The 26,072-nt window shown below is 38.3% G+C and overlaps 1 protein-coding gene across 3 annotated transcripts in view; it reads right to left on the bottom strand.

Moving 5' to 3' along the window:
* Nucleotides 1-5,811: 5,811 nt before the first annotated feature.
* LOC122835821 (neural-cadherin-like) overlaps nucleotides 5,812-26,072 on the bottom strand; it is a 139,676-nt gene continuing 119,415 nt past the window's right edge. Inside the window, exons 29-33 of one of the 3 annotated variants that reach the window (XM_044125206.1) lie at nucleotides 21,880-22,144; nucleotides 20,827-21,013; nucleotides 17,186-17,436; nucleotides 10,797-10,951; nucleotides 5,812-9,360 (exon numbers count right to left, since the gene is read on the bottom strand). In XM_044125206.1, coding sequence (XP_043981141.1) covers nucleotides 8,794-9,360; nucleotides 10,797-10,951; nucleotides 17,186-17,436; nucleotides 20,827-21,013; nucleotides 21,880-22,144 — 1,425 coding nt within the window. In that variant the 3' untranslated portion in view covers nucleotides 5,812-8,793. Of the gene's footprint in view, nucleotides 9,361-10,796; nucleotides 10,952-17,185; nucleotides 17,437-17,484; nucleotides 17,999-20,826; nucleotides 21,014-21,879; nucleotides 22,145-26,072 lie in introns of those variants that run through there. The other 2 variants (XM_044125208.1, XM_044125207.1) reach the window with 2 other exon arrangements.

Below are 26,072 nucleotides of genomic sequence, written 5' to 3'. Positions count from 1 at the left end.
CCAGATTAAATAGGTTTTCTCACAAAATACGTTTACAATATTCATGTGGAAACCTAAAGAGTTTGTTACTGATCTCAGGGGAAATCTGATGCCTAAACATAACCAGCAGAGTAAGAAACAACGAATGTAAATAGTAACATATCACTCATCCTTTTTAAATCAAAAACAACCACACGAAAAAAGAGACAAACTAGTATGTTTGTTTGCAAGTAAATGGTAAACAAAAAGAACTAGCTCATATTTCCTCTTATAGTTCTCTTAGAATCAACAAACAGTTTAACATCTTTTTGAACTCTGAAGAAAACCCACAGAGGCATGAGGGAAACCCAGAAAATTCCCAGCAGTTGATATATAAGCCATTGTTACTTTAACTGTATGATGACAGTGCTGACCACTCTTCCAGCCAAGAACTGCCCAAACAATAAAAACAGCTCCTCCAGTAACACACACATGAGTTTGTATGTTATTATTTTGAAAAGGGCCAATATAATATTATGAAATGTATATAATACACCTTTTAAACTGTTTGACTCATGGGAGTTCATTTTCTAATTTTTTTGAATGACTTATACAGTTTCTCAAGTAACAACTTCACTGAATACATTTTAGTAAATATGCATGGTTCTCAATTAACTGTGAAAGACGACAATCTTACAGGCTTTAGCCAGAATCTTCACGTTTTTTGTTTTTTTTTTGCTATTGTTTACATTAAAACACATCTCAAATCAATAACCTTGTAGAGGTCTAAAACTCTCTTTCTGACATTATTTTGATTGTTTTGTTCATGGTGTCACACATAGGATGCACAGTGGTTGAGATGTTGCATCAAATTACACCCACAGGTGTGCCTCAAATGTAGCAGTGACTTAATCAGCAGAAGCCTGAAAATCCATAGTTTTCCCAAAATGTTTAAAGGGATAAGAATTGTTCATGTGAACATTTGACTTAGAAGGAGCTGATAAAAAAACGAAATCTCTCATTTTTCCAGAATTTAGAAAACAAAATTATTTTTGGTGATCTTGATTGACCATTTAGCTTGATTTAGCATTAGTTAGCGACAAACACAGACACACAGGCACGTAAACACATAGTTTTATAACACAAATGTGCTGGGGCGTGCTGTGGTGGCGTAGGGGATAGCGCAACCCACATTTGGAGGCCTTTAGTCCTCGACGCAGCATTCATGGGTTCGATTCCCGGACCCGGTCGACATTTTCTGCATGTCTTGCCCCTCACCTTCCCCTCCTCCTGTCAGCCTACTGTCATATAAGGGACACTAGAGCCCACAAAAAGGCCCCTGGTGGGGAAAGAAAAAAAAAAAAGAAGAAAATAAATAATACAAATGTGCTTATCCTGTTTGAAAATGACATTAAAAAAGAAAGCGGTAATAGAATATAAATTCAGTTTGAAAATACCACCATGTAACTAGTTACATTTAACTGAGATACTTAAAACAGAAGGTATTCTACTAAGTTTTTCTGCATCATGATTCATAAGAATTATGAAATATTTTTAAACGATAGCATTGCTTTAAAAATATATTAAAGCAATGCTTTCCTTACTGGAGAAGATTTGTTTGTTCACTCTAGTCACCTGCAGTGCATGAACTGGTGACCCATCCTACAGGTACTTTGACTCTCACCAATTGACAACAGGGAAAGAAACTGCTAAAAAGAAACAAAACAAAGCAAACAAACAAACAAAAAAAAACAAAAAAACACCGCTTTAGCAAAACCTAAGCCAGCAATGTTGACAGACAAAAGTATTTCAATGTCAGTCCCGATGTTATAATGTACTTGAAATCTATGTAAAGCATTTTCACTTTTTTTGCGGGGGAAAAAAAAAAAAAAAAAAAAAAAAAAGACAGATTTGTCCTTGGTTAGATCATGGCTTTCAGCAGAACACTCACAAATTTCAACATGTTGCCTTAACAACTGAATTGACCAAGTCTTTTTGATTGCCACTGGATCAAAATAAAAAAAGATAACCAAACCCTTCAATGTAGCCTACTTCCTTTTAAAACCAAGTCAGGAGTAAAAGGAATCTCGGAACCATCTTAACATCTCAGGATCTTAAAATTCACAGAACTGTGGGAGTAAATTTGGTGAAAATATGTTTCCAGTGGCAAATATATTTAAATTTGGACAGTTTACAGGTTTGCTCACATTATTGTGAAAACTGGGCAGAAAATGGAGGCCAAAGAAAAACATCCTAGAGTTATTTGTCCTGTGTGCAGAGTTGTGAAGTTTGTGTGGTTGTTTATAACTTAGTACTTGGCCTTCAACTGTCTCTTTCTTTTTGTTAACCTTGCAGGAGAATGCTGAAAAATGAAATACATAATAATAAAAAAATCTTCATTTGTCCCATTCAGTTACTCCTCCCAGCTTTTAAAAAAAAAATTTTTGGTTTTCAATTACAGATTCTCAATAATTAAGTATACATTACAAACCACCCTGTATTACAGAGGAATTTTATGTTATAGATCAACACAAATTAGTGCAGTGTTGTGAATAATCAATATTACTTAATATTACAGGTTACGTTAGAGCTAAGTAAGCCACACCTATTTTGTTTTCTAAATAGGTGTGGCTTGCTTTTCTATTCATCCTCTCTATTCCAATATTTTATGGAACCATATTTCAAGACAATTACAGACTTCAGTATGTAAATTGTTATAATTGTGATTAACTATTCCATTATAACTCTGGTTGTATGTTTGGGCTTCCTGTCCTGGTGGAGTGTAAATCTCAATCCCAGTCTTAAACCTTCTGCAGCCCCTATCAGGTTTATTCTTCAACTGCTGACCTGTATTAGTTCCAACTATCTGTCCCTTCTGAAGAATAGCATATCCACAGCATAAGGCTGCCACCACCATGTTTTTTTCATTGTGATGGGGTCTTTAGGGTGGAGTGTAGTGTTGGTTCTGTCACACATCCTGCTAACAGAGGGACTCAGAATTGAGCCACTTATTTGCTCCATTAATTTAGGCCATTTCTAAGTAGATTTGCAGTCGAATTCATTTTCAAACACTGGGTGGAACACTGCTCCTTGAGCTGTTCATAGATTTTGAAACTGTTCTATGACCTTTAACCTTGCTCAACATCTTTATCCCTGACCTTTCTGCTGGGTTCCTGGGTCTTGTTTTATCTACTTACTTATTTATTTTGAGCAGACAAGGAAAAGTAAAAGGGGCGCAACAGTGGCGCAGGGGTAAAACACAACCCGTGTATAGAGGCCTCAGTTCTCCATGCGGCTAGGTTCGAGTCCCGACCCGATGACCTTTACTGTATGTCTTCCTCCTCTCTCATAACTCGCTTTGATGTCAAACAACTGCTAAGTAAAGGCTAGTAATGCAGACAAAAACCTAAAAGATAAGACAGTTATGCCAATTTACATGAAACTTTAGACTACTTATTCAAAAAAGAGCAGATAGAAGATAAAATATATTTATGATTTCTTGGCCTTCCTTCATGATGCTGTCCACTGAGGCCTGCATAGAGCAGCTCTATTTATGCTAAGATTATATTACAAACCATTTGACTCACTTAACTAATATGGTGATACCTGAAGGCAACTTGATGCACATTGCTCTTTGAGTTATACGAATAAAGGGGTTTATATGTACAAAGAAATTGTGTTTCTTTTGTGTTTTTTTTTATAATTCTGTGCTTCTTTGTGTTGGTTTATCATAATCCTTAAAATATTAAGCTTGAGGATGTAACATGACAAAACATTAATACATTAAGGAATATTCTTTTTTTTTTTTGAGCCTCGCTGTTGTTAGAATTCCTCTTGCATGTGAGATCAGTGACCCTCTCATCCTGTTTCAAGTGCTAAACCACAAATCTTTCCACCTTAAAGCAGTGAACGGCACATTAATAAGGGCCTTAACAAGGCAGGTATTGGACGCTGATTGCAAAGCCATCGCGTATTGTTTTGCTCTGATGTTAACAAGCCGTGCGAGGACGGACAGAAGATCTGCATCAGCATGTCACTGATAAAAACAGGTTTCTTTTACACCCTCTTAAAAACAAGAAGCTGTGAGTGAGGTGCAGCAGAGCGGCTGCGTCTCCAGCTGTGCAGAGATCACCGCAGCTCTCACTCAGCCTTACAGAGCCTCGGCCCTCAGCGCTGACCCCCTCACATCAAACTTGACTGCTCGTGTCCTGTCTGCACGCCGAGTTGTCGTGTAGGCTGTGTCGCTCTGTCACAAGACATGTCCCACATTTGCAGCCGCCATCGTTGGCCAGCAGGATGAGAGCGTCTGTCAGGAGAGCTGACACGCATGCCACTTTGCTGGGCAACTGACAGAGGGCCACGCCACACTGTCACTTCTCCCAGATCTATTGCCGGAGGATAAACACGGACACACACACAGAGAGACGTTAATAACACAAGAGTAAACAGAGTTGGAATCTCAGGGAGTGACTGAGTGACAGGCTGGCTGGGTGACCAGCCAGGGCCGAGGAAGCTGGAGCTCTGTGTCACCCCTCATTCTTACAATCTCCAGCTGTCACATCAAACACTCTCCTCTCGTGCTGCTCGTCCTACAGACTCGGGTCCACCACCTTCCCCCATCTCACACTTCTGAACTCATACCACATCACAAATGCATCCTGTGGTGCAAGAGAATACACGGTCCTGGATAAATTGGTTTCTGCTTCCTCCTTTTGTGGAATTGGGTTGTGTTAAAAGAAAATTCAGACTTCAGGTAAAGAAAGAGAGAATTTTAGAGGTTTAGGGTAAATCTGACTCCCAGCTAGATGATCATTGGCAGATAAGTGAATAGAATATTTGGGTTTTGTTGAAGTGCCAGGGTGTTCACACATCTTTTCGTATTTCTTAAACAAACTAAAACTTACTGGGACAATATAAAAAATGCCAAGGCCCTTGAGGATTTGGACTTAAAATGATTATTTTTTCCATTCAACCAAGAAGGTTTTTTTGTTATAGGAAAGGATACAGGCCTCTCTGAAAATATACCAAACAATTTGAAAGTAGTACAAATTTTGAAAAAAACAATGCAAAACAAACCGCTTTTATTCAAAACATTTGGAATAATAATTTCATAGATTTAACCTTTTCTAGATGTTTCCACTGGTATTTTGTACATTAAATTATTTAAAGAATATTGTAAATTGCAAACTTAAGATATTTATTTTTGACCTAAGCTGACAGGGTGGGTGAAGAGAGCAGTCATTGAAACGTGACAAAGCCCTTGGACCTAAGGAGGAGCAGCAAAGACCTGCAGCTTGGGCTGATATTACTACTACTAGTTGTCTATTCTGCAAAAGTTACCCTTACAGAAGAATGGCAAGAAGAAAACCATTATTGAAGGACAGTTATTAGAAGTTTTTATTAGTCTATCAGATTAAATGCCATTGAAATCCATCAAAGTTTACGATTTACATGTGAAAAATTTAGAGAAGGAACTGTGTCTTGAGTTGTATTATTTATTACAATATAATATAGAAATATATAATGTACCACATAGATGTGGGAAGTAACACTCAGGAGAAACATAAGGGTCTATTTGTACTTTATAAATAGTTTATTTTATTAAGAAATATGGTACATTTGAATGTAATGTCACTTTGATTATTGACCAATACAATTACAACTTGTTTCAAATAGTTTGCTTTTAACTAGCATTAGTATAAACTCCTTTATAGACCACTTCTATGACTAGTGTTCCAGCACTGAAATAAAATGACATTTAAAGTCTACATTTATCATTCATTGATCAAAGTGTTAGATTTGTTTTCAATTTAATCTACAACTAAAAGTCACAAAACTGATGCAAAAAATGAGCTAAGCTATTCAATGTAAAGCATGTTTATTTGTGGCACCATTCAGACAGGATGATTCAGAGTGTTCTGCAAAGAAAATATAAGTAAATTAAAGCTCACTTTAAAAGACAAAAACACATAATAGGAAGTAAAGTAGAATTCAAGCATTACACAAGAAATAGGAAATGAAAAGTAAATACAAATAGCTGAAAACATTTCAATTAGTGGATAAGCCGAAAGAGTAAGAATTATTACAAAATAAACTGTAATAGCAATAATGTTTTCAGATGTTGCACACTTTATGTCTTTGAGAGTTGTTTCCAGACCAAAGGAGCATAGAAAATGAACACTAACTCCACTTCTCTTGATCTGGTCTTTGGAGCTTTACGTCTGCATGTCTTTTGTGACCTGAGAGTCGTAGATGGTTCATATTTTCTCTGACATACAAACCCAACAGGATTCATTGCTTATTATTTCTATAACAATAGAAAATATATGATTTTGATTTAAGGACTCGTGTAAATTGATCCATTTTCTTGGTATTGGTCAGGACTTTGACAGCAGCATTTTTGGCTGAGTTTGAGTAATGATAGTGATTTTTAACAAAGACAAACAAAAATCTAAGATGTTGAAAACAAAATCATGCATCTGGTGTCTGTGTCTTGTTTCAATAGAAAACCCTTAATTCTGGTGAGGTCTGATAGGCTTATTTAGTACAAGGTTTTGAATAAATGTTAAAATTTACATTTGAGTACCTCATTTGGATCTAAATAATTTACTTATTTTTGTAAAGTAAAAATAAGCAATTTTTTGCTTTACAAAAATATACATTTTGTAAAAAAAAAAAAGCATCTCATCTGATGTATTTTTTCTGCATCAGGTGGGATCTGAAGCAATCAGAACAGTGCCAGACAATCCTTTTAACTTTTCCAGTCTAGCAGACTTTTTATCATGGTTAACTCTGTTCTTACCTAGTTCTAACTTAACCTGTTGTCTAGTAATAATGATTAAACATATTGCTTTAAATCAAAGATATAAAGGCTCATCTTGGCAGCCTGATGATTAATGTGCTTTTAGCACTGTTTATTCCCAGTTTTTGTAATTCTTAGTATGAATTTCATTTCAAATTTCCACTTAGGCGTTTGATCAGTTTGCTCCAGGTTAACTCACACTGCCCTCTAGTGGCTGAGAGATAAATCACACACCCTGACAGAAAAATCAAAGCACAGCAACTGCCTTGGATCATTGTCGCTCCTAGGTAAAAAAAAAAAAAAAAACTGGAAAAGACAGCATGATTATGCAGTTTGCTGGCCTCACATATAGAACAACACCAAGTCGGACTGAATCCTGAATTATCCTGGAATCTTGGATCATCAACACTTTAATATTTTAACATAACCTTTAAACTTTTAGAATTAACATATTGTTTTGCTTCTTTTTTCAGTGTTAATTTGAACAATGTAATGTGACTAGTTAAACTGTAGGTAAGTAGAAAGATCTATTGTTGTGTAATTTAAAATGTAAATGAATCACTTATCATGCATTCAGTCCTTGGACAAATTTTAATAACTGTAATAATATTTGACCTAGATTGTAATTCATGATGACTGAGATAATCACATATTCCTGCTAGAATCCTCAGATCCTGCTGTGAGAATTCCCACTTGTGTGGCGATAAACCCTGAATGTAAAATAATGAGCTGCTATTTCAAATACGAATTGCATCTGGCCATTGCCAAAAGGTGGCAGTGTGGCTTCATGCAACCGCTTCATCTCCAAGGAATCTGACCAGATCAAGTTTGACTGCATACAAGGAGACGTTCTGTAGAATTAAGATGGTGAGGATCTTTTATTCACTTCGAGAGGGTTTATCTCATGTGGGTAGTACACCAAGACTCATGAATACAAATGGATAAAACACTAGGTTCTTTGAAGACCTACAGGGTGTTAAAATCCTCTTTTTGGTCTCTTATATGTCTTAGCATGATGCATTATGTAGGTGTGGGTACATATGGAAAGGACACGTCAGTTCTATCAGCTGCAGGCAGCAGCTCAGTGTGCTTCTCCAGAGACTCGCTCCAGTGTCACACTTGCTTAATTCCAGTAATGTTGCCCAATTAAGTATGATGTAGGGTTGCCTGCTGGGACCCTGACGTTTTGAGTTTATATTGAAGAGTCTCAGCCACTTAGGTCAGATGGCTACAGGCTCTCAACATGAATAATTAATCCCAAAATTGACCTTGCTCTTATCAGTGGCTCTTCTTGCTGGTAGCAGTTAGACTAATATGACAAGAACAGCTGCTCGAGTTTGTTATGAATGTTATTATCGTATGAACATTGCAAACACATGAAAGGTGTTATTTTAATAACATGAACGTGATAAGACATCCAATGTAAATCTCATTTAGCTGATTCATGTTTGAAGATGAAGGTTTGCTTGAACTTCAAAAAAGAAGAGTAATATTTGAGCGTGACGAATATGAACGCCTGTTTGAACAAGACCGAGTTTGAAATATTATCAAACATACTCATTTATTTAAAAGGAAATAGATAATACAAATGAAACAATTTTCATTTTGTCACATAAATGATTTCATGAGTCATTAACAGCGCAAAGAATCCAGTTTTCTCAGAGGAAACTCATTTGGCCCGCTGCTTGCAAACATTTCTTCTGAGCTTTATGACATGGGTTGCTTTGACACAGGGCACCTCCAAAAAGTGCTGTCTGTGAATTAAATACTGTACAGTGCAATTCCAAATAAACAATACATCACATCTGATCATTCATTGGTAAACATCTTTTATATCAAAGAACATAAATCTTCAAAGTTTCTTCAATACAGTAGATTTATAAGAGAATTCAAACAGATTCAGCGCAGTCTTTCCAGTCTTAAAGTATTTCACATTTAATGACCTCCCTTTGGATTTCCGCCATTGATTTCTGATTAATGTTGGGGTTTTTTTTTTCTGTGTAACCTCCAGTTCTGTTTCTCAGAGCACAGCCTCACCCATTCTTCTCACACTTCAGCTGCCCTCTGCTCTCCTTAAGCTTGTCCTTCTGACTGTCCGCAGTCTTGGAGTCTCCTCTTAGGTCACACATCACGGCTCGAAGGGTTTTAAATGTGTCCATCCGGGTTATCTGGGCAGCGTGAAGCTTCACTTCCGAACCCTGAGATGCACTGAGGGAGCTGAGGGAGCGCACTGAGGACAGGTTGTGCTCCTTTCCAGAGGGACGGCGCGGTGTGGTCAGCGTGCCGGGGTCCTCTGTGTGCTCCATGTCTCTGATGACCTCACACAGGTAGCGAGCCAAATCTTGGCTGGAGAAGGAGAAGGCTCTCTGAGAGCGGCGGAAGGTCAGAGGGGACGACAAGGTTTCTGCCTCTGAGGGGGGGATGGCCAGACGCAGGGCAATAGCAGCATTGCCATTTCCATTTGACATCCCCTTCTTGTTGTTGTCTTGAGAAAGCTTAGTCTGTGGGTAGGAGCTGGTGTTTTGTGGATAGCTGTAGCGGAGGGATTGTGCGGGGCTGGGCTGGAGGGAGCGCTGCAGCTCCACCATGTTAAAGGCGTTCTGTGACAGCAAAGAAAGAAAAGGACAAAACACAATGAAATATTAATTCTTTTTTATATCTAGCCGATAAGAACAATGCTGCCCGCGCCATAATGACCAATGCCATTTTGTCATAGTGCATAACAATTTAACTAGTGTGGCTCAACTGATGATTCTGGGAGTAAATGAGCCTGTTACTGAGAATAATATGGGAATCCTCAGCCTAGGATGGGAAATTGGCAACAACAGCTCCTTTAATCGGCCAAGTAATTAATTATCTGTGTGAGGGGATGGTGTTCTGCTCTTACCAAGCCTATTAAAACTGAAGCATTAACAGCTATTGGTGCCTTTTTGCTTAATTTCATGTAATTGACTTGCATCCCTCGATCTCCAGGGGACTGATATTTGGTCATCATCTTGCAGCAGAAAACATTTTATATGAAATGTTAATGTTAACATTCTCAACTGTGACATTTTTTGTGTACTTAGTCCCAAAATACACTGTGATGACATTTATAATGCCTTGCATTAGCTTTCAGTAAATCTTTATACATTTTGTCACATTACAACCACAAAGATTAGACAAGCTTGTTAATAACATGATAGACCAACACAGAGTAGCATAATTATCAAGTGAAATGAAAGGATATTTGGTTTTCGGTGTGTTTTTGAAATACTAAAGCAGGTGAAATGTTATTTTGTCCCTTTAAACGCTAAAAAAAAAAAAAAGAAGAAGAAGTGCAATCAATGCTCATTTGGAAGTCACCTTCATAAATACTATCTTGCTGCGTGTTATTTAAATTCAGTATTAATTTGTTTGTTCAAGATCAATTATAAACAGCATCACAAACACCAAAAAAACAGAACAATGAGAGGTAAGAGAAACACTTGTGGAATAGTTTAAAGTAGGTTATAAAAACTAAGAATATGGCACTACTGCAAGCCTGCAAAAAATAAGGGCATCAAGATGGGCAAAGACAGCATTGATCAGACAACATTTACAAGCTCAATAGTAACTCTGGATGATTTACACTGAATATGGAAGAAAATTGGTTAGTGGCAGCAAAAGACTTCAGTCTGGGGTGAAAGTTCACTTTCCACCAGGTCAACAATACTGGACACTCAACCAAAGCTACAATGCAATACTAGAATCCAAATGACAACTAGTCTGAAACTAAAGCTTATAGTTTCTACCCAATCTGATTGAGTTCATGCTAACTAAAAAAACAAACAAACAAAAAAAAAAAACAATCAATGGGTGCAACTAAAATATTTATCCCAAAGACTTGTGATATTATAGCAAAAGTCAAATGAAACACTTTGAAGATTGTGATTGTAATGTGAAATAAATGTATAAAAGTTCAAATATCAATATAATGTCTGCAAGTCACTGTTGAGTCCCGAGCAATTTTAGGTACTGTTTCCATGTTTACAAGATTGAGAGGGAGTGCATTTACCTGGTCCTGTTCCCCGCCACCTTCCTCGTCGTAGTTGAGCACATTTTCTCGGATATCCTCCCACTCGCCGTGGTGTGCAGACACATGGTAAACACCCTCCTTCAGCCCCTTGTGTCTCCTCCAGCAAGAGTAAAGAAACAGCCCCAGCATCAACACTGAGGGGTGCCAGAGAGCGTGTTAGCACAGCAGGGAGCACTCACACATAATTAAAATGAGAAGCTAAGCAGCAAAACGACATGCCTTTGGATGTAAAAGGAATGAGAGCGCAAAGTTGTGATACAAATTTTAAAACACCCACTCTAGCATTTCCACGTCAATAAGTACATTTTTCATCAAAAGCACTAAAAACAGCTGACATTTGTTTGAAACAAATAACACATAATGCATCACAAATACGAAATCCAAACACTGATTCAATCCGAAAGGAACTGTTGGCTACCTTGGGCCTACAGTTAAGAGGCACTAATGGAACAAACGTGGAAATGGAGGCACCAACCTTTCCACCCATTCTCTTTGATGTTGCCTCTCTGTTTCCTGTCTTATCAAAGACCGCAGCTCCTTGGAAACCTATTAAATAAATTTGTACTCCTCCCAGCTTAAACTCGGAGTCTCAGTGGCTCGGCTAAACGTAGGGTGGAATACTGCGGAAGCTGAGCAGGAAAAGGTCCTGAAGCACACACATCAATCATATCTATTGTGTGCTGAATTATACAACATGCTGGACTGACCTTTAAAACCCATTAATCTCAACCAATATTTTCACCCTGTATGCCATCCTTCATGTTCATTTTTTTCTTCTTCTTCTCGCTATCTGTTTTTCCTACTTTGAATCTTTTCTCTGTTCTCGCTCTCCGTTTTAATGTTGTTGTTGGTGCGTGTTGGAATGTCCTTCCCTGCTTACTCCCCTCGTTTTCACTCATTAAGTCTCTCCCTGTGTCTATTTTTCCAGTACCTCTCTGGCCTCCTCTGGCCTTAGCTTTTATCTCGCTCACAAGATGGGATCCATTTCACCTGGAGTATCTTATATGGAGTGAGCTAAGTACTGATTTAATTGAAAATCTTGAGCGAAATGTGAGATAATGGCATTAGTCCAGGATTTTTAAAGTAATTGCTTTGAGGGAGAATAATACAAGCAATGACTCTTTGGTGGTCACACGAGCAGAAAAACACAACTCCTACAGAGGTAATCTGCACAAGAAAGAGGTGAAGGAATTCTTTTTTTTTTTTTTTTTTTTGCTGAAAATCACTGCTTTTTCTCAGTGAGGAAGAGGAGCTGTCTACTTTTAAAACTGGAACAAAACCCTTTTTTGATTAAACATAGAGTAACTTATGATAACCTGAACTATCTCTGTAGCTACAATAGGCATAGAGGACAAACTGAACACTTGTCTTCACTGTGCTACTTTCTCCTGCTACTCTCCATTTATGCCTTACTTTCATTTAATTGCTGATATTACCTTTACTTTTTCTATCTGCTACTTTATTTCTACGGAGGCAACAGTCAGACATCCTTACTATGAAAACTTGTTGACAACCAATATCATTCTAAACTGTATTTCACTGTACTTTATGACAGCTATGTACTGTAACTTGGATCAAATGAGAATGCATGTCTTTGAATCTATTTCCGTCCTTCTGATTGGACTGATATGAGTATATATTTCTGAGTATAAGATGAATCTGTTAGTGTCAACGTGCCTTCAGGTGAGAATTATTGTGAATTGCTGCTATATAGATGAGGTGAGTTGAAGTGAATAGGTTGTAGTTGGTGGAGTGAAGGTGCTACACACTTTTATTTTTTATGCTCCTCTCATTTCAGACAGAAAAAGATTTGAAGCATTCCTATTAAATCCCCAACTGACCGTCCTCTGTATGAGGTGGAGGAGAGAGCAGTATTGATCAGCTGACCTGGCTTCTTGACTGTTAACGCCTGAGCAGCCTTGAAGAAAACACCAGAATCTTGATAAGGTGCCAGCCCGACGGCAGCGCTTATCCTTACCTCCAGGATTACCTGGCCTTCTAGGTGCAGCCTGCAGGCTCCTTCCCTCTAGCATCACCTGAGCTGCCGTTAAACACATAACTACAGTGGGGGAGTGAGATGGACGCCAGCTTGAGCCCAATCTACGGCCCCCTCCATTGTAAGCGTCCAAAATTAGATATAAGTAAACAGACACTGGTTGTTCCATACCTGTGGCAACTGCAACACAGAGTGGAGTGCGAGTGAATGTGCAGCTACACTCCAGTGAGATCAATATCCCACAGGGTAGAGCACAAACATCGCAGTCATTCGTCAATCTATAACACTGCTGCTCTTCTGCCCTCTAACCACTACTATGAACAGGGTATTATGATGTTAGACTGGACTGGACTGTGCATTATGAATGAGTTTGGAGAAAACTGTAACCAAGCACGATCCCCGAATTTAACTATTTCGCTGCGCCTCCAGTCTGAGAGCAATGAGGGGGAAAAAAATGAGCTGTGAAACAGATTGAACATCAGCGGGAAAAGAGGTAAAATGGGAAGAAATAAAAACTGATGAAGATGGAAATGAGACAGGTGACAAATGAGGAAGAGTTGGGAAATAATTTATTTATATATTTTTCAGGGATGAGGGGGAAAAAATAGGCGGCACTTTATGCAATGGCTTTGGAACAGAGCCCGTCTGGACAGTTAATTCCTCTATTCATCAAATAAAACAGTGTCAGAGTTGATGTCTGACTAATGAGCATTGGTCAGACGATCTTGTTTGGTTAATAACCTCCACCGATCTCACACACTGCTTGGCCTGGGATGCTGCATGTAAAACTTAAAAATGGATGATCATTTAACTTTTAATGCACATTGAGGCGGAGTAAGCGTCCCCTTTAATCTAGCACCCAGCCAGCAGCCTTAGCTAAGCCCACTGAAAGTGCATTTATACCAGTGCACTGGTATAAATGCACCGGTATCTTGTGGTGATGATCTTGAGGGTCATCATTAAACAATTGTTGTTTGTGCTGTAAAAGCAGCTGTTTTCTAAATTAAAGGACAGGACTAATTTTACTTTCGAACACAACTAAATATTCTGCTTGCTTCCAGTTGAGGGAAAAGATTTGAGTTGTTTTATTATTTTTTCTAACCTGTGAAAATGTAATTACACTCACCAACGAGTGTTAGTCCTGATCTAAATTACATTACGAAGCAGCCTATGACTCCTGCTGAGGTGAAAATCTTGCACAGTGAATTTAAATGCCTCATCTGCAACCACGGACAAACTGCTTCAGTGTTTTTTTCTTTTTAGGCTGGCATTGCAAGTAGCTCATGAATTTCCATGAATGAGGCCAAGGCCACACCTCATCAGCTTTGAATTAATTATCAAATATTGCAGACAAGTTTATGTTTCACTGGAAAGTGTCAGAATAACTGATCACCTAATACTGGCCATATGGCCCTTGAGGGAACGTCGAGTCGGTTATAGGCAGGGACAGTATATTGAATTGCCGAGGCGTTTCATATGACACAAAGACTCATAAACAGCAACACAGCCTTTCAGAGGGAAGCCAGTCCCACAACATGTAGGCTATTTGTCTGTCTATTTTTGTGAGCACCGAAATCAGCACAAAATTCCTCATGTGATCCCAACACAATTAGTTTATCCGTTTCCTCAACCTTTACAGAAAGGACTTTCCATCTTTCTTTTTTTTTTTTTAAACAATTGGAGTAGAAATATTTTTGCATACTTATTTAAAAGAAAAAAAAAACACCCTCTGGCAACAGATGTGGGTAGATATTGAATCTTGATCCTATCAGGCCTTAACACAGCTTATGAAACCATCAACCATGCAGTTTTATTCATCTGTTTACACAAGGAGGGCAAGTGTCATCAGTTCAAGTTAAGAGCTGAAATATCATTTGAATAATCAGTCATCTGATGCCCTTTGTGTTGCCTGTTAAACAATTTAACTGATGTTCCTTAGTTCACCAGAGCTCGATATGTTGTTAATTTGTTCATAAACTCTTAGACCTGTAAATATCACTGGCTATTCTCTTGCTTAGTTTTTAAATTTTATGGACTACATGAATAATCACTGCAAAGATTACTGAGAAAGGAAAGAGATGACAAAGACAACCTCTCTCATAAGTGCTCTTTTTAAGCTGTGCAAAGAAAATTTCATTGCATGCCTGTACAGTGAGAATTAAAAGAAATTGAAGGAAAATATAAGAGAACATCACTGCCTTCCTTTTGAGCTTTAACGAGACCTTATGTGAACCTCATAAGGTTTTTACTCTGCGCGTAGTCTGGTGGGGTCACACTGATCCAGGCTGCGCTTTTACAAGTATATTTTGTATGTGTGTGTGGGTGTGTGTGTGTGTGTGGTTTCAGAAGCTGACGGTCTGACGGGATAACGCCCCTACTTCCCTGCTGTCCTATCATGACATTTGCTGCACTCCTCCTTAGCATCACGCTGAGACCCCAGGAAGGTTAAATCATGAAATAACTTTTTGGTTCAATTGTATTAGTCGCCCAACTGATTAATGTCCGACCTCTGACCTTTAGAATTAAGAAATCAATGAAACAGGATTTATCAAACCTATTTTCATTTTGGGCCATATTAAGATCATGAATCTCAAAGGGCTGATTGTGGCAAGAAACATTGATAAAACTACCCACTGAACTGTTAAAATATGACCAAACAGCTGTCTCTGAAATCGATAAGTATTTCTTAAAGTTACATAACACTGAACATCTTTTCACATTGATATATTTGGCAGCACATAGATAAAAACTGATTTAACTGATCAAATAATGTTTAACCACACAGTTGTTATCTTGAAGGTTTTAGTCATGTGACCCTCAAGAGTATATAGAGTGTCCCATAAAAAAGTGACACATCATCCAAAAATTTAGGCAAATTTCAACAAAGGGTGAGAAACGAATTCACTGGCATCTATCCATGTATAAAGGACAACAAAGCCATTTTCAGGGACCAGGGACTCCAGCAAACTACAGCGACAGCAATTATCCACTAATTAAGATCATATGGAACAGCTGAATACCTTCCTAGGAGTGCCAGTCTAACAAAGTTTCTCCAAGAGAACATTGACAAACTCTTGTTTTGAGCCTAGTTTGCTCATCAAGACCCAAGTTGTTGTTTTTTTTCATATTTACTGTACTTGCAAAGCTTCGCCCAACCTTCATTAACATTAGCATCAGCAATAAAACTCTAAACTTCAACTGTTCACTTCTAAGGAGGCACAAAGGAGAGAGCACATAACCCTCATCTTATAATTATTGATTTCAAGATTCTGCTCTTAAACTACAAAGCATTCAGAATCCGCTCTCCCGTTTACAGATCTGAACTCATGACCTCACATGTGTCAGAGTGCAGCCTTAGATCATCTGATGAGCCTTCAAAGAGAAACTTTTTGGTAAGGGCACACAATCTCCCACAGCTTATATATTCTATAACTTTATTTTCTCTCGAAGCAGCTTTGAGTTTCTACTTGATATCTTTCTATTCAGACAAATGGACAGACGAGCAAAATAATTAGGTCTCCATCTCATTTTTCATATTTTGTCGAATTACAACACAGTTCTATATATTCTATTTTTCAACACATGTATTTGTGTTTTTGTTCATAATTATAACTGTGGGTCTTTTGGACAATGTTTTTCCCTAGTTTTGCACATCTAACAACTGAAATTTTTATCTATTCTTTGCAAAATAGCTTAATTTCACTCAGACTCTATGCTTAGCTATTCTCTTATCTTTTAAAAAAAACAAGTGAACATTAGCTTGAAGTTCACCTAAAACACTCTACAGTGATCAAGAGGACAATCAAAGATGTCCCACTCCTCTTTGCCTGCTCTATGAGCTGCAAAAAAACTGAAGTGCTCAATCCGGAGATAACTGATTGATGAGGTAAACAATAAGTTGGCCAATTAGAAAGTAAGGCAGAGAGTGAAACTGACTTCTAAAGATTAGACAGTAAGACACAGGAGTAAACAGACATGAGAAATAGAAAAAAGAAAGAATCTCAAAATCTCAACAGAGTTTTTCTTAGTTTTCCAATGAATCACAAATAAGGACAAGCAGCATTTCTCTTATCTCCCAGCTTCCCTTCTTGTGTTTCCTGTTTTAACCAACAGCTCATACAGAAACACATCCCAGCGTAACTCAAGAGATCAATAAAGCAACAAAACATGCGGCTGTGTGCAGAATCAACAGAAGTGAGGAAAATAAAGGAAAGAAATAAAACAGCTGATATACAGGTCAAGCAAATATTACATGATGGTACAGTGACAATGAAAACAACAATACAAGAAGAAAGACGGTAAAAAAAATCAAGACAGACGAAGACAATGTTTGGTTACCATATGTAGAAGAGGACATAGTCAACATAGCTACCTAGAAAGGCCATGACACAGATGCTGATGGCAAACATGGAGCTGAGGCTGAGGCTGCTGCTGTCCTCGCTGTGGAACACGGCGAGCGCCACCTCACAGTGCCGCCCTCGGTAGCCCTCGCTGCAGTGGCATGAGTAGCGGGACGGCGAGTGGGCCACGCATGTTCCGTGTCTACACGGCCGGCTGGCGCAGAGCGTGTAGATGCACGCTCTGCCCGAAGAGGTCTCTCTGGTCATGTGTCCCGGAGGGCACCTGTGCAGAGAAGATGAAGAACTGTAAAGCCGACACAAGAGACACTTGGGAAGCTGTCAAGTAATAATAATAAAAAAAAAAGAACATTGAATTTTTCAGGAGCTATAGCATCTAAGGGGATGGTGTAAAAAATAAATCTCTCAGGAGTTACACCTCTTATATCAGATTCAAAGATATGTTCTTTGAAGGTTACAGAATGTTGACTGGAGATGGAAAAAAGAAGAAGAAAAAAAAGGAACAAGAAACCGAGACGCTAAGATTGGCTTTGCAGCAGTAGTCCCCCAGTATATTTGTACAAACTATCCCCTGAATATCACTCATCCCTGCCCCCTGCTTCTCTGAGTGCTTTGTATCCCGAGGCTGTGCTGCAATCACAGAATATGGATGCCAAAGTCCCCACTGGGTTGGAGTGTTAAAATCACAGCAAAGAGACTTAGTGATCCTGCAGAGTTTAAAGGGCCAGGCAAAACTCTTACAGTCACTGCTGGTATGTGCTTTTCTTTAAAGTTGACTCAATATTTGACACTTGGCATGCAACTGGTCCACTCGGCCTCGTTGCCATCTGTTGGACAATAGCGCATCAAGAAACAATAAAAAATTCACACAAAATTATCATACTAAGGATGCAAAACCTCCTTTCTCTGCATTAATTTATGTATGTTTGTCATCTATTATTCATTCAAATACAAGTCTTGCATAAACAACAGCTCTATGACTTCTAATTTTCTGCTATGAAATTAAGAATTGTTGACTTTGGACCACCTTAAAAAACTGTTTAGTCAGTCAGTCATATTCAGTTGTAAAATTATGACTTCCAGTTATAATGTAAAGTACTATTACTTTTACAGAGACATGCAGCTTAAATCACAGACAAAACATATTCCAGAAATATTGCCAAAATTGGATGTAATCTTGACATAGGATAGCCTAGTTCTTCCGTAGATTCAAGTGTATCTAAAACAAAAAAAATAAATAGACAATTACAAAAAAGCGCAAAATTTCTTGCTACTCACCTCTGAAAGTTATACTTATATATCACTTATATATCATGTAAAGTCATCACACATATGTTGATATATTCCAATTTTACTGATTACAGAAAATAAAAATCCCAAATTTAGTGCCTCAGAAAATTAGGATACTGGGGAAACAGTAGTTAATGAAAATGATGGTGTCACATTCTAATCACCCAATGAACTCAAAACACTTGCCTTGACAGATATCCAGAAGACGGTCATCAACAACCTGACTAGCGTAAGCCACAAAAGGTCATTACTTAAGAAGCTGGTTGTTCACAGAGAAAGCATATTAACAGAAATTGAGTTGCAGGGAAAAGTGTGGTTAGAAAAATTGTACCACCAACAGAGAGAATCCCAGCCTTGAGAGGATTGTCAAGTAAAATCCACTCCAGAATTTGGAGGAGCTACACAAGGAGACTGTGGTTACAGTTGGTGCATCAAGAGGCAGCAAAGTCCACAGTAACAGAAACTTTTAGACCACTTCATGTTTCCCTTTTTGGAAATGCTGGTTTTATTTTCCAGCAGGACTTGGCGCCTGCTCATGCTGCCAAAGGCACCAAAACTGGTTCAGTGACCATGGTGCTGCAGTTCATTATTAACCAGCAAACTCCTCTGACCTGAAGCCCAAAGAAAATCCAAGAGTTTCAGATTTGTTTTATGAAAGATACAAAACATGTGTTACATTTAGGTAGGAAATTCTCTGAAAAGATTTTGCATATTTGTTTTAAAATCACAAATAAAATGTTGCTTTTACCTGGGATTTATAGGCTTTATATTCACTGTATGGACCTTACCGACAGAAATAACAATGTTTTTACCAACAAGGTCATTTCTGAGTGTAAAACCTCTGCCATTGGGTGTCTCACAGGGTTCAGCTCTGGAACCTATTACTTTTGTCCTATCATCATCATTTTATCTCATATATTCTATCTCCTAAGACTTATTCCTGGAAATTTCTTACCATTGTTATGATACGTCAGGTATGACATATTAATGTTGCTACTGAATGAGTAGCAACATTCACTCTATTGCTGAATAAGATAAGTTATCATCTTTGATTAAATGCCTAGCCAGGAGGTATGCTTTTCACTCCGCTATGTCCTTGCAGCATCATTTAAGACAATTAATAAAAAGGTAGTGGTTTTACCAACTATAGAACATCTCTGAGCTTTACAGTATTTTGCAAAGAAAAAATGAGCCTAAAATGATTATTCACACTTTTATGTCTCCACTCATTCCATGATGCAGCTACAAGGCAAACACTAAAAAGAAGCAACAAATTACAGCCATTTTAGTTTTTGCATTGGCTGCCCTTGCATTTTAGAATGCATTTTAAAAGTTTAGTCGTAACTTTTATAGCCCTATTTGATTGTGCTCTTGTTTATATCAGTGGTATATAGAGATTGATGCCTCCTCTTCTGAAATCTAGTCACAGATTGCTTGTAGTGTCATGAACTCCTTATGAGTTCACAGAAAACACGTTTTTTTTGTTACATATTTTTTAGTGTTAAGTCCTTGTGCCGATTTATTTCCAATATTACTACATACTTTACTATACTTTGTCAAACAACATTTTGCTTTCAGGACATACAACTTCATTTTGTAGAATCGTATAATAAAATGACTACATATAACAAAACCGCTTTGGTTTTGAAAATGAATCAATCATTTTGGAATCAATTGGATTGTGCTTAAGTGGAGGAATTTTTTTTTTTGCTAGTTTTGTTAGTTAAATATAACAGGAACTGAACTCAAGTTATTTATCCATTTATTAACAACTACGGTAATTTAAATTAATTATCAACGTTGCAATTCATGGCTATGCTCGACTATTAAAAACATATTTTAAACGATGTTCGTCACAGAGATCCTAGGCAGATCAAAATAAGTAATTTCTCATTTGGATGGTCAGATTTGTGTATTAAGTTTTCAATGTATTCCTTTCAAGGGACATTCTGACATTTTACTTGCTGATTCAGGGCATTGCTGAAGATCACATTAAGCAAAATTTCAGTATTATTTGCAGGTCATTTGAAGTTACTCTGAATGTGGAAATGACCTTTTGCATTTCCTTTGAGTATTAATGTGTGCCACTTTTTAGCTGATCCCCATTATTTAGATTGGATAGACAAAAGATAAAAATGTAGAATAGGTCAGATAATTGGACGGATAGACAGACAGAAAGGCAGACAGCTTTTTAACTTCGCAAAAGTACAAATTGACTGCTGACATTTCTAACTTCATCATAAGTATGATAATCTGATGCATCCTTTGTTTTTGGAGATCTGCATGCAAATATGTGCCGAGCGTGACTGCACACTTTAAGAGCGCTTTAAAATGTTTGGCTGTTTATTCTCTATATTTACAGCACCTGCAATCATGCTGTCTCCAGAGGTCCAAGCAGACCAAGGGAGGGGAGCAGTGGTGCTTTCTGCAGGCATCTGAGAAGCAGCCGACAGAGACGCCCTGTGAAGAGACCAACATCTGAAGTTCTTCTGAATGCTGGTCCTGATCCAGGGGAACAGAGCGGCCGTTAAACCTCACGTCACGCAAACAGCCTGGCGAAGACAGAGGGAAATAAGAGAAGGGAGACACTAGTCCTCAGGGCAAAAATCTTTTACAGGCACACATTTACACGGCAACAAGAGTATAAACTGGAATATGCAGGCACACAAGCATTAACACTCGTAGACTTGCTGACATACCTGCCGACCAATGCTCTCACACTGCCAAACATACAAACAGCCTCAGGCTATGCTCTCAGCACAAATTTTATTTCTGGTATTCTTTCTTTCTACCACTTAGTTTACTCACTCTGTTAAAAGCACAACATCTTCTGCATCATGTAAATGCATATCAGTGCCACTGACATACTGTTTATTTGTTTTGAACTATGACATCTAAACACATTTTGTTGTGTAACTCCTAGGGTCCAGGAAGAGTTAAGTCTAAGTACCAAATCCACTCAAATTCAGCTGGGAGACGCATTCCTTTCAAAAAAAAAAAAAACAGTTTATAAGTTAACACTACCGGTACAAGTCATTAAAGAATTTCTCTTTCATTTTCTTCACCTGACCAAAACCAAAACATCCCCAATTTACAGTGAATTCCAAAAGTATCTGCCATTTGCAAATCTTTAAAGATATGGTTTTCTACATAAAGTGACAAGTGAGGCAACACAGAGCTTTTGTAAACCTCTTTCAGTCAGTGGTCCTTGAGAAACTTCAATAAATTCTCTGTGCCTCATTGAAATCATTTCAGAAAATTTGAAAAAGCATGCACCTGTCAACTGTATATATTGTTCTGTCTTACTGTGCGTGAGCAGGATCCAGCAGAAAACAAGATTTGAAGGTAAAAATGCAGGACGATTTTACAGAAATTATTTGTTGGTAGCAAGGCATTTAGTTTCCAAGCAGAAACCTACCAAAGAAGCTGCGGTTGTGTCCTGATGGGAAAGAGTTCCCAAGCATCACCACAGAGGGGTCAATAATGATCTCCTGACTTTGACCGGGTGAGGCAGTGATTTCAAGTCGGCCCCCACCTCTATCCAGCCTCAGGGTGAACTCTCTGCCGAACCGATCCAACTCCACCTCATGCCATTCCCCATCATCCAGGCGGTGGTACGGCAGTGAGATATTGTAGTCTCCGTCTCCCAGGTTGTAGAAAACAGCCAGCAGGCCTTGAGTCACCTGAAAACACAGTGGTACCTTTGTAAAATTCTTATATTCCAAGTGAAAGATTGAATGCACTTTGATAATCAAGATTTTTGCTCCAAGTTTGAGGCATCCTAACTCTACAGTCGGGTACTTTTGTACTGCTGTAAAACAAGCTGTTCAGTTTTGTCAGCTGCTCCAACAACACTATTTCTCTTAGTGTAGATTTCGAGACTCAGGAGTAAAATTGCAAAATGAGGTGCCACGTAGCAGACTGACAGTCTGACAGAGTTAGATTTCTATCATATTGAACTGTGCTGATGTGCAAAAAACAGCTCTTGAGCATAACAACATTATAAGAAGTAGGCCAGCTCCCAAGGTGAGGAAAAGGCAGCTAAGGGTGAGCAAGGCAAGAATTGTGAAATTTAAGCACCCATACAAGCCCTTCTGCTGTAAAACCTGGCAGAAAAGTGGGATGGAAATTCCAGCAGTAAGAATTTATTCGGCAATTTTGCAGCAATGATGCTCTGCCAGGTTGCTCCACACATCACTGCATGGCAAAGTCATCCCGAAGGCAAGGTATACATGAAACAACAATTATCTTCAGCAGTTAGGGATGAGTGAACACAATGGACAAACCAATGTGAGGCTTCCCATAACTGCAGCTTGTACATGTCCTGAGCTTAATTGGAAACAGTAGGTCTAGATAATTCACAGTCAGCCCGGCCTGCATTAACTATTGCTCCCTCGGCAGGAGCCCCTTTCTACTAGACGCATATAAATGCACACCCATTTATATATATATAAAAAAGGACTAAGCTCAAAGTGATTTCCCTACTGTTTCATCTTGCCTGTAGTGCAAAGCAGATATTGTGTAAAAAAAAGAAAAAAGATTAATCAATGCGCAGGTACAAATGATTATATAAACTTTCTCCAGCTTCCCTTGAGTCATATGCAATCAGCCCTTCTCAAAATATATTTCAGCATATTTCTGAGGTCTGAACTATGTCAAAGCTCTGATTTTTGACTCTTTTCAGAAGTTTCTTGTGGAGTTTATCCCAGGCACCCTCTAAAAACTTCTTCTCGGCAAGGATTACTCTAAATGTTTTCTTTACAGAGAGGCTGAAATCCTCTGAGAACCGAATGCAGTTTCTACCCAGCCTGCCCTGGGTAACCTCTGTGTGAAAAAGTACTTATTTATTCAGTGGGCACTCAATTCCATATCTATCCATAAGAACACACACACACAAAAAAAGAAACTGGGGCAAAGAGGCCGCCCTTTAAATTAGAAGATTTAGTCAGAAAACACAGTAGGGTTGTGTTCAAGTGTTTCTGTGTGTTTTGGGACAACAAGGCTGAAAATGTTTGAGCGTGTTTGCTGCAGACAGACATCAGAAGCTTTATACAGCTCACCAATTCAGTTCCACAGAGGGTTTCGCAGAAAAGCTCCACAGCCCTCACACCACACATTAAAGCCAACAGCCTTTTCCTTCTCCTGTCACTGTGAGACTGAAACAAGGAAAGGGGACACTATTGTTTTTTTTTTTTCCTTATGCAGCATAAAACTAAAAGAACAAGGGCTGGTGGTTTAAACCGTGCTGTGTGACAAATAAGTGCCAGCACAAAAACGAGATGGTTTTTTTTTTAACAACAGACTGGCAGTGTGAAATCGGTAATAGAAACAGTTTCGGTGCAACCAGGTGACCTGTGAGTGACAGTCCTACCAGAGTCAGTTACATCCAGGCACTGTTCTTACTTGGCCTGTCAGCTGGTTAGATGAAATCCTTTGACAGCAAACACCACCATCGTAAACACTCAGCATGGTGTCAGGCAGAAGACACATATGAAGTAAAGTACACTGTCTGTAGCAGTCACCTAATTGGGTTGAAGGAAGTATGCAGATCCAGTGCCTTAAAAAAGTATTAGCACCTCTTGGAACTCTTTCATGTTTTAACACACATGTGTCAAACTCCAGTCCTCAAGGGCCGCTGTCCTGCAACTTTTAGATGTGCTTCCGCTGCACCACACCTGAATAGAATAATTAGGTCATTAGCAAAACTCTGGAGAACTGATCTACACAAGGAGGATGTAATTAAGCCATTTCATTCCAGTGTTTTGTACCTGTGGCACATCTAAAAACTGCAGGACATCGGCCCTCGATGACCGGAGTTTGACACCCCTGTTTAAGACATTGCAACTAAAATTTATGCTTTAAATATGATGATCCATCTCAAAGCAGCGACAGCAAAAGATACATGGGGTTTTCAAAACTTTTATAACAAAAATCAGTGAGTAATATGTAAATTTGTAGACAGAAAATTCAGTGCTTTCGGAAACCATTATTCTATGCAAGTGCAGCTTCCAGTCTTTAAGGGCTACCACGTTTTGCACATCTACAGGGTGAAATTGTTGCCTCATACCTGAAACTTAGAAAGATAAGTTGAGGATTTTAGAACATGGATTGTCAAGTTTTGTATATGAATCATACGATTTAGGACAAGACTTTTCTAACACAGAAAAGTCTTTTCTTTCAGATAAGTGAATAGATGATAATCATTATCTATTCATGATAGATTATCATGAATATGGGAACAAAACACAAAATACTCAAAGGCTCTTAATGACATAATGAAATGGACCTGCCATCACAGTTTCGGGGTATTTGACACCCCAAATCTGAATTTTCTCTTGTTTTTTAAAGACATGTTGGCCATTCGATTGGCTTTTGAACTGATCATATGTGTAATGCTGCTTTTTCTACAGTTCGTTTCTGTTTTTATGATTGGAATTTTAGAAGATACATAAAAATGTATTCAGAGTATCCCAATACAAATAATGTTGAAGGTAGAAAAAAAAAACTGCCACCCCTAGGGTACACACCCAAATAACCCCTTAACATAACAAATTCATTTTCAGTTATTGTCCTGCTGAAAGGTAAACCTTCGAGGCTGTGTCTTCTTTCTGCAAATCCTAGCATGATTTTTTTTCTTTATCTATCTTCCCTGCAACACAAACGGTTGTGTCCCTTCTAAAGAAAATAGAGCAATAACAGCATGATGCAGCCACCACCATATCTTAACTGTGGGGATGGTTTGTTCATAGTGATGTGCAGTATTAGTTTTCTGAAACAAACTTTGCGGGTAAGGGAAAAAGCTTAAATTTGGTTTCATCAGATCAGAACATGTTTGCTGTGTCCCCTACAAGGCTTGTGGCAAACTGACAACATGGCATCTTGTACCTTTCTTGCACCAGCTCTCTTCTTTCCATTCTTGCACAAATTGGTGCGTTCCAATTTGTGGAATGCACTACTAACAGTCTTTTTTTTAGGCTAAAGATTTACCCTCCCAACTTTCCACTGGCCTCTTTGTTGCTTTTCCTATTAATGCTTTTCATGCCTGGCCTGTCAGTTTAGGTGGATGACTGTTTTGATGGGTTTGCTGTTGCACCATCCATTTTCCATTTTTGGATGATGGCTTGAGCAGTGCTCCATAAAATATTTAAAGGCTGTGTTATTGTTTTATAGAAAAAACCCTAATCGTCTCCCTGGATATTATCCTTTTGTCTTCAGGTTGCTGCTACTACACTAATTTTCTCTAACAAACCTCTGAGTTCTTCTTACAACAGCTGCACTGTCTAGTAATTAGACAGTATCTGAGGCTGGAATGGAAACCTTTAAAAAGTCTTTATTTTTAAAGGTGTCTTGGGATTACCTTTGTTGACAACTGGTGCTGTACAACTGCAGAAAATTGTAATAAACTTCCTAGGATTACAGGAAGGCTTAACATAAATGTTTCCAACTCAGTTTTGCAAAAACCATGTGTTCTTTTTATTTAACTTTAAAATTATGCTCTACTTTATTCTGGTCTGTTGCGCAAAACCTGCATGCCATACAGAGATGCTTGTAGCTGTAATGTGATCAAATGTGAACAAAATAACTGTGAATACGTTTGTAAGGAATTGTTTT

The sequence above is a fragment of the Gambusia affinis genome, linkage group LG08 (assembly GCF_019740435.1).
Source record: "Gambusia affinis linkage group LG08, SWU_Gaff_1.0, whole genome shotgun sequence".
Lineage (NCBI taxonomy): Eukaryota > Metazoa > Chordata > Actinopteri > Cyprinodontiformes > Poeciliidae > Gambusia > Gambusia affinis.
Note: the sequence above shows the minus strand (reverse complement) of the source record. Positions and strands in the feature narration are given on the sequence as shown.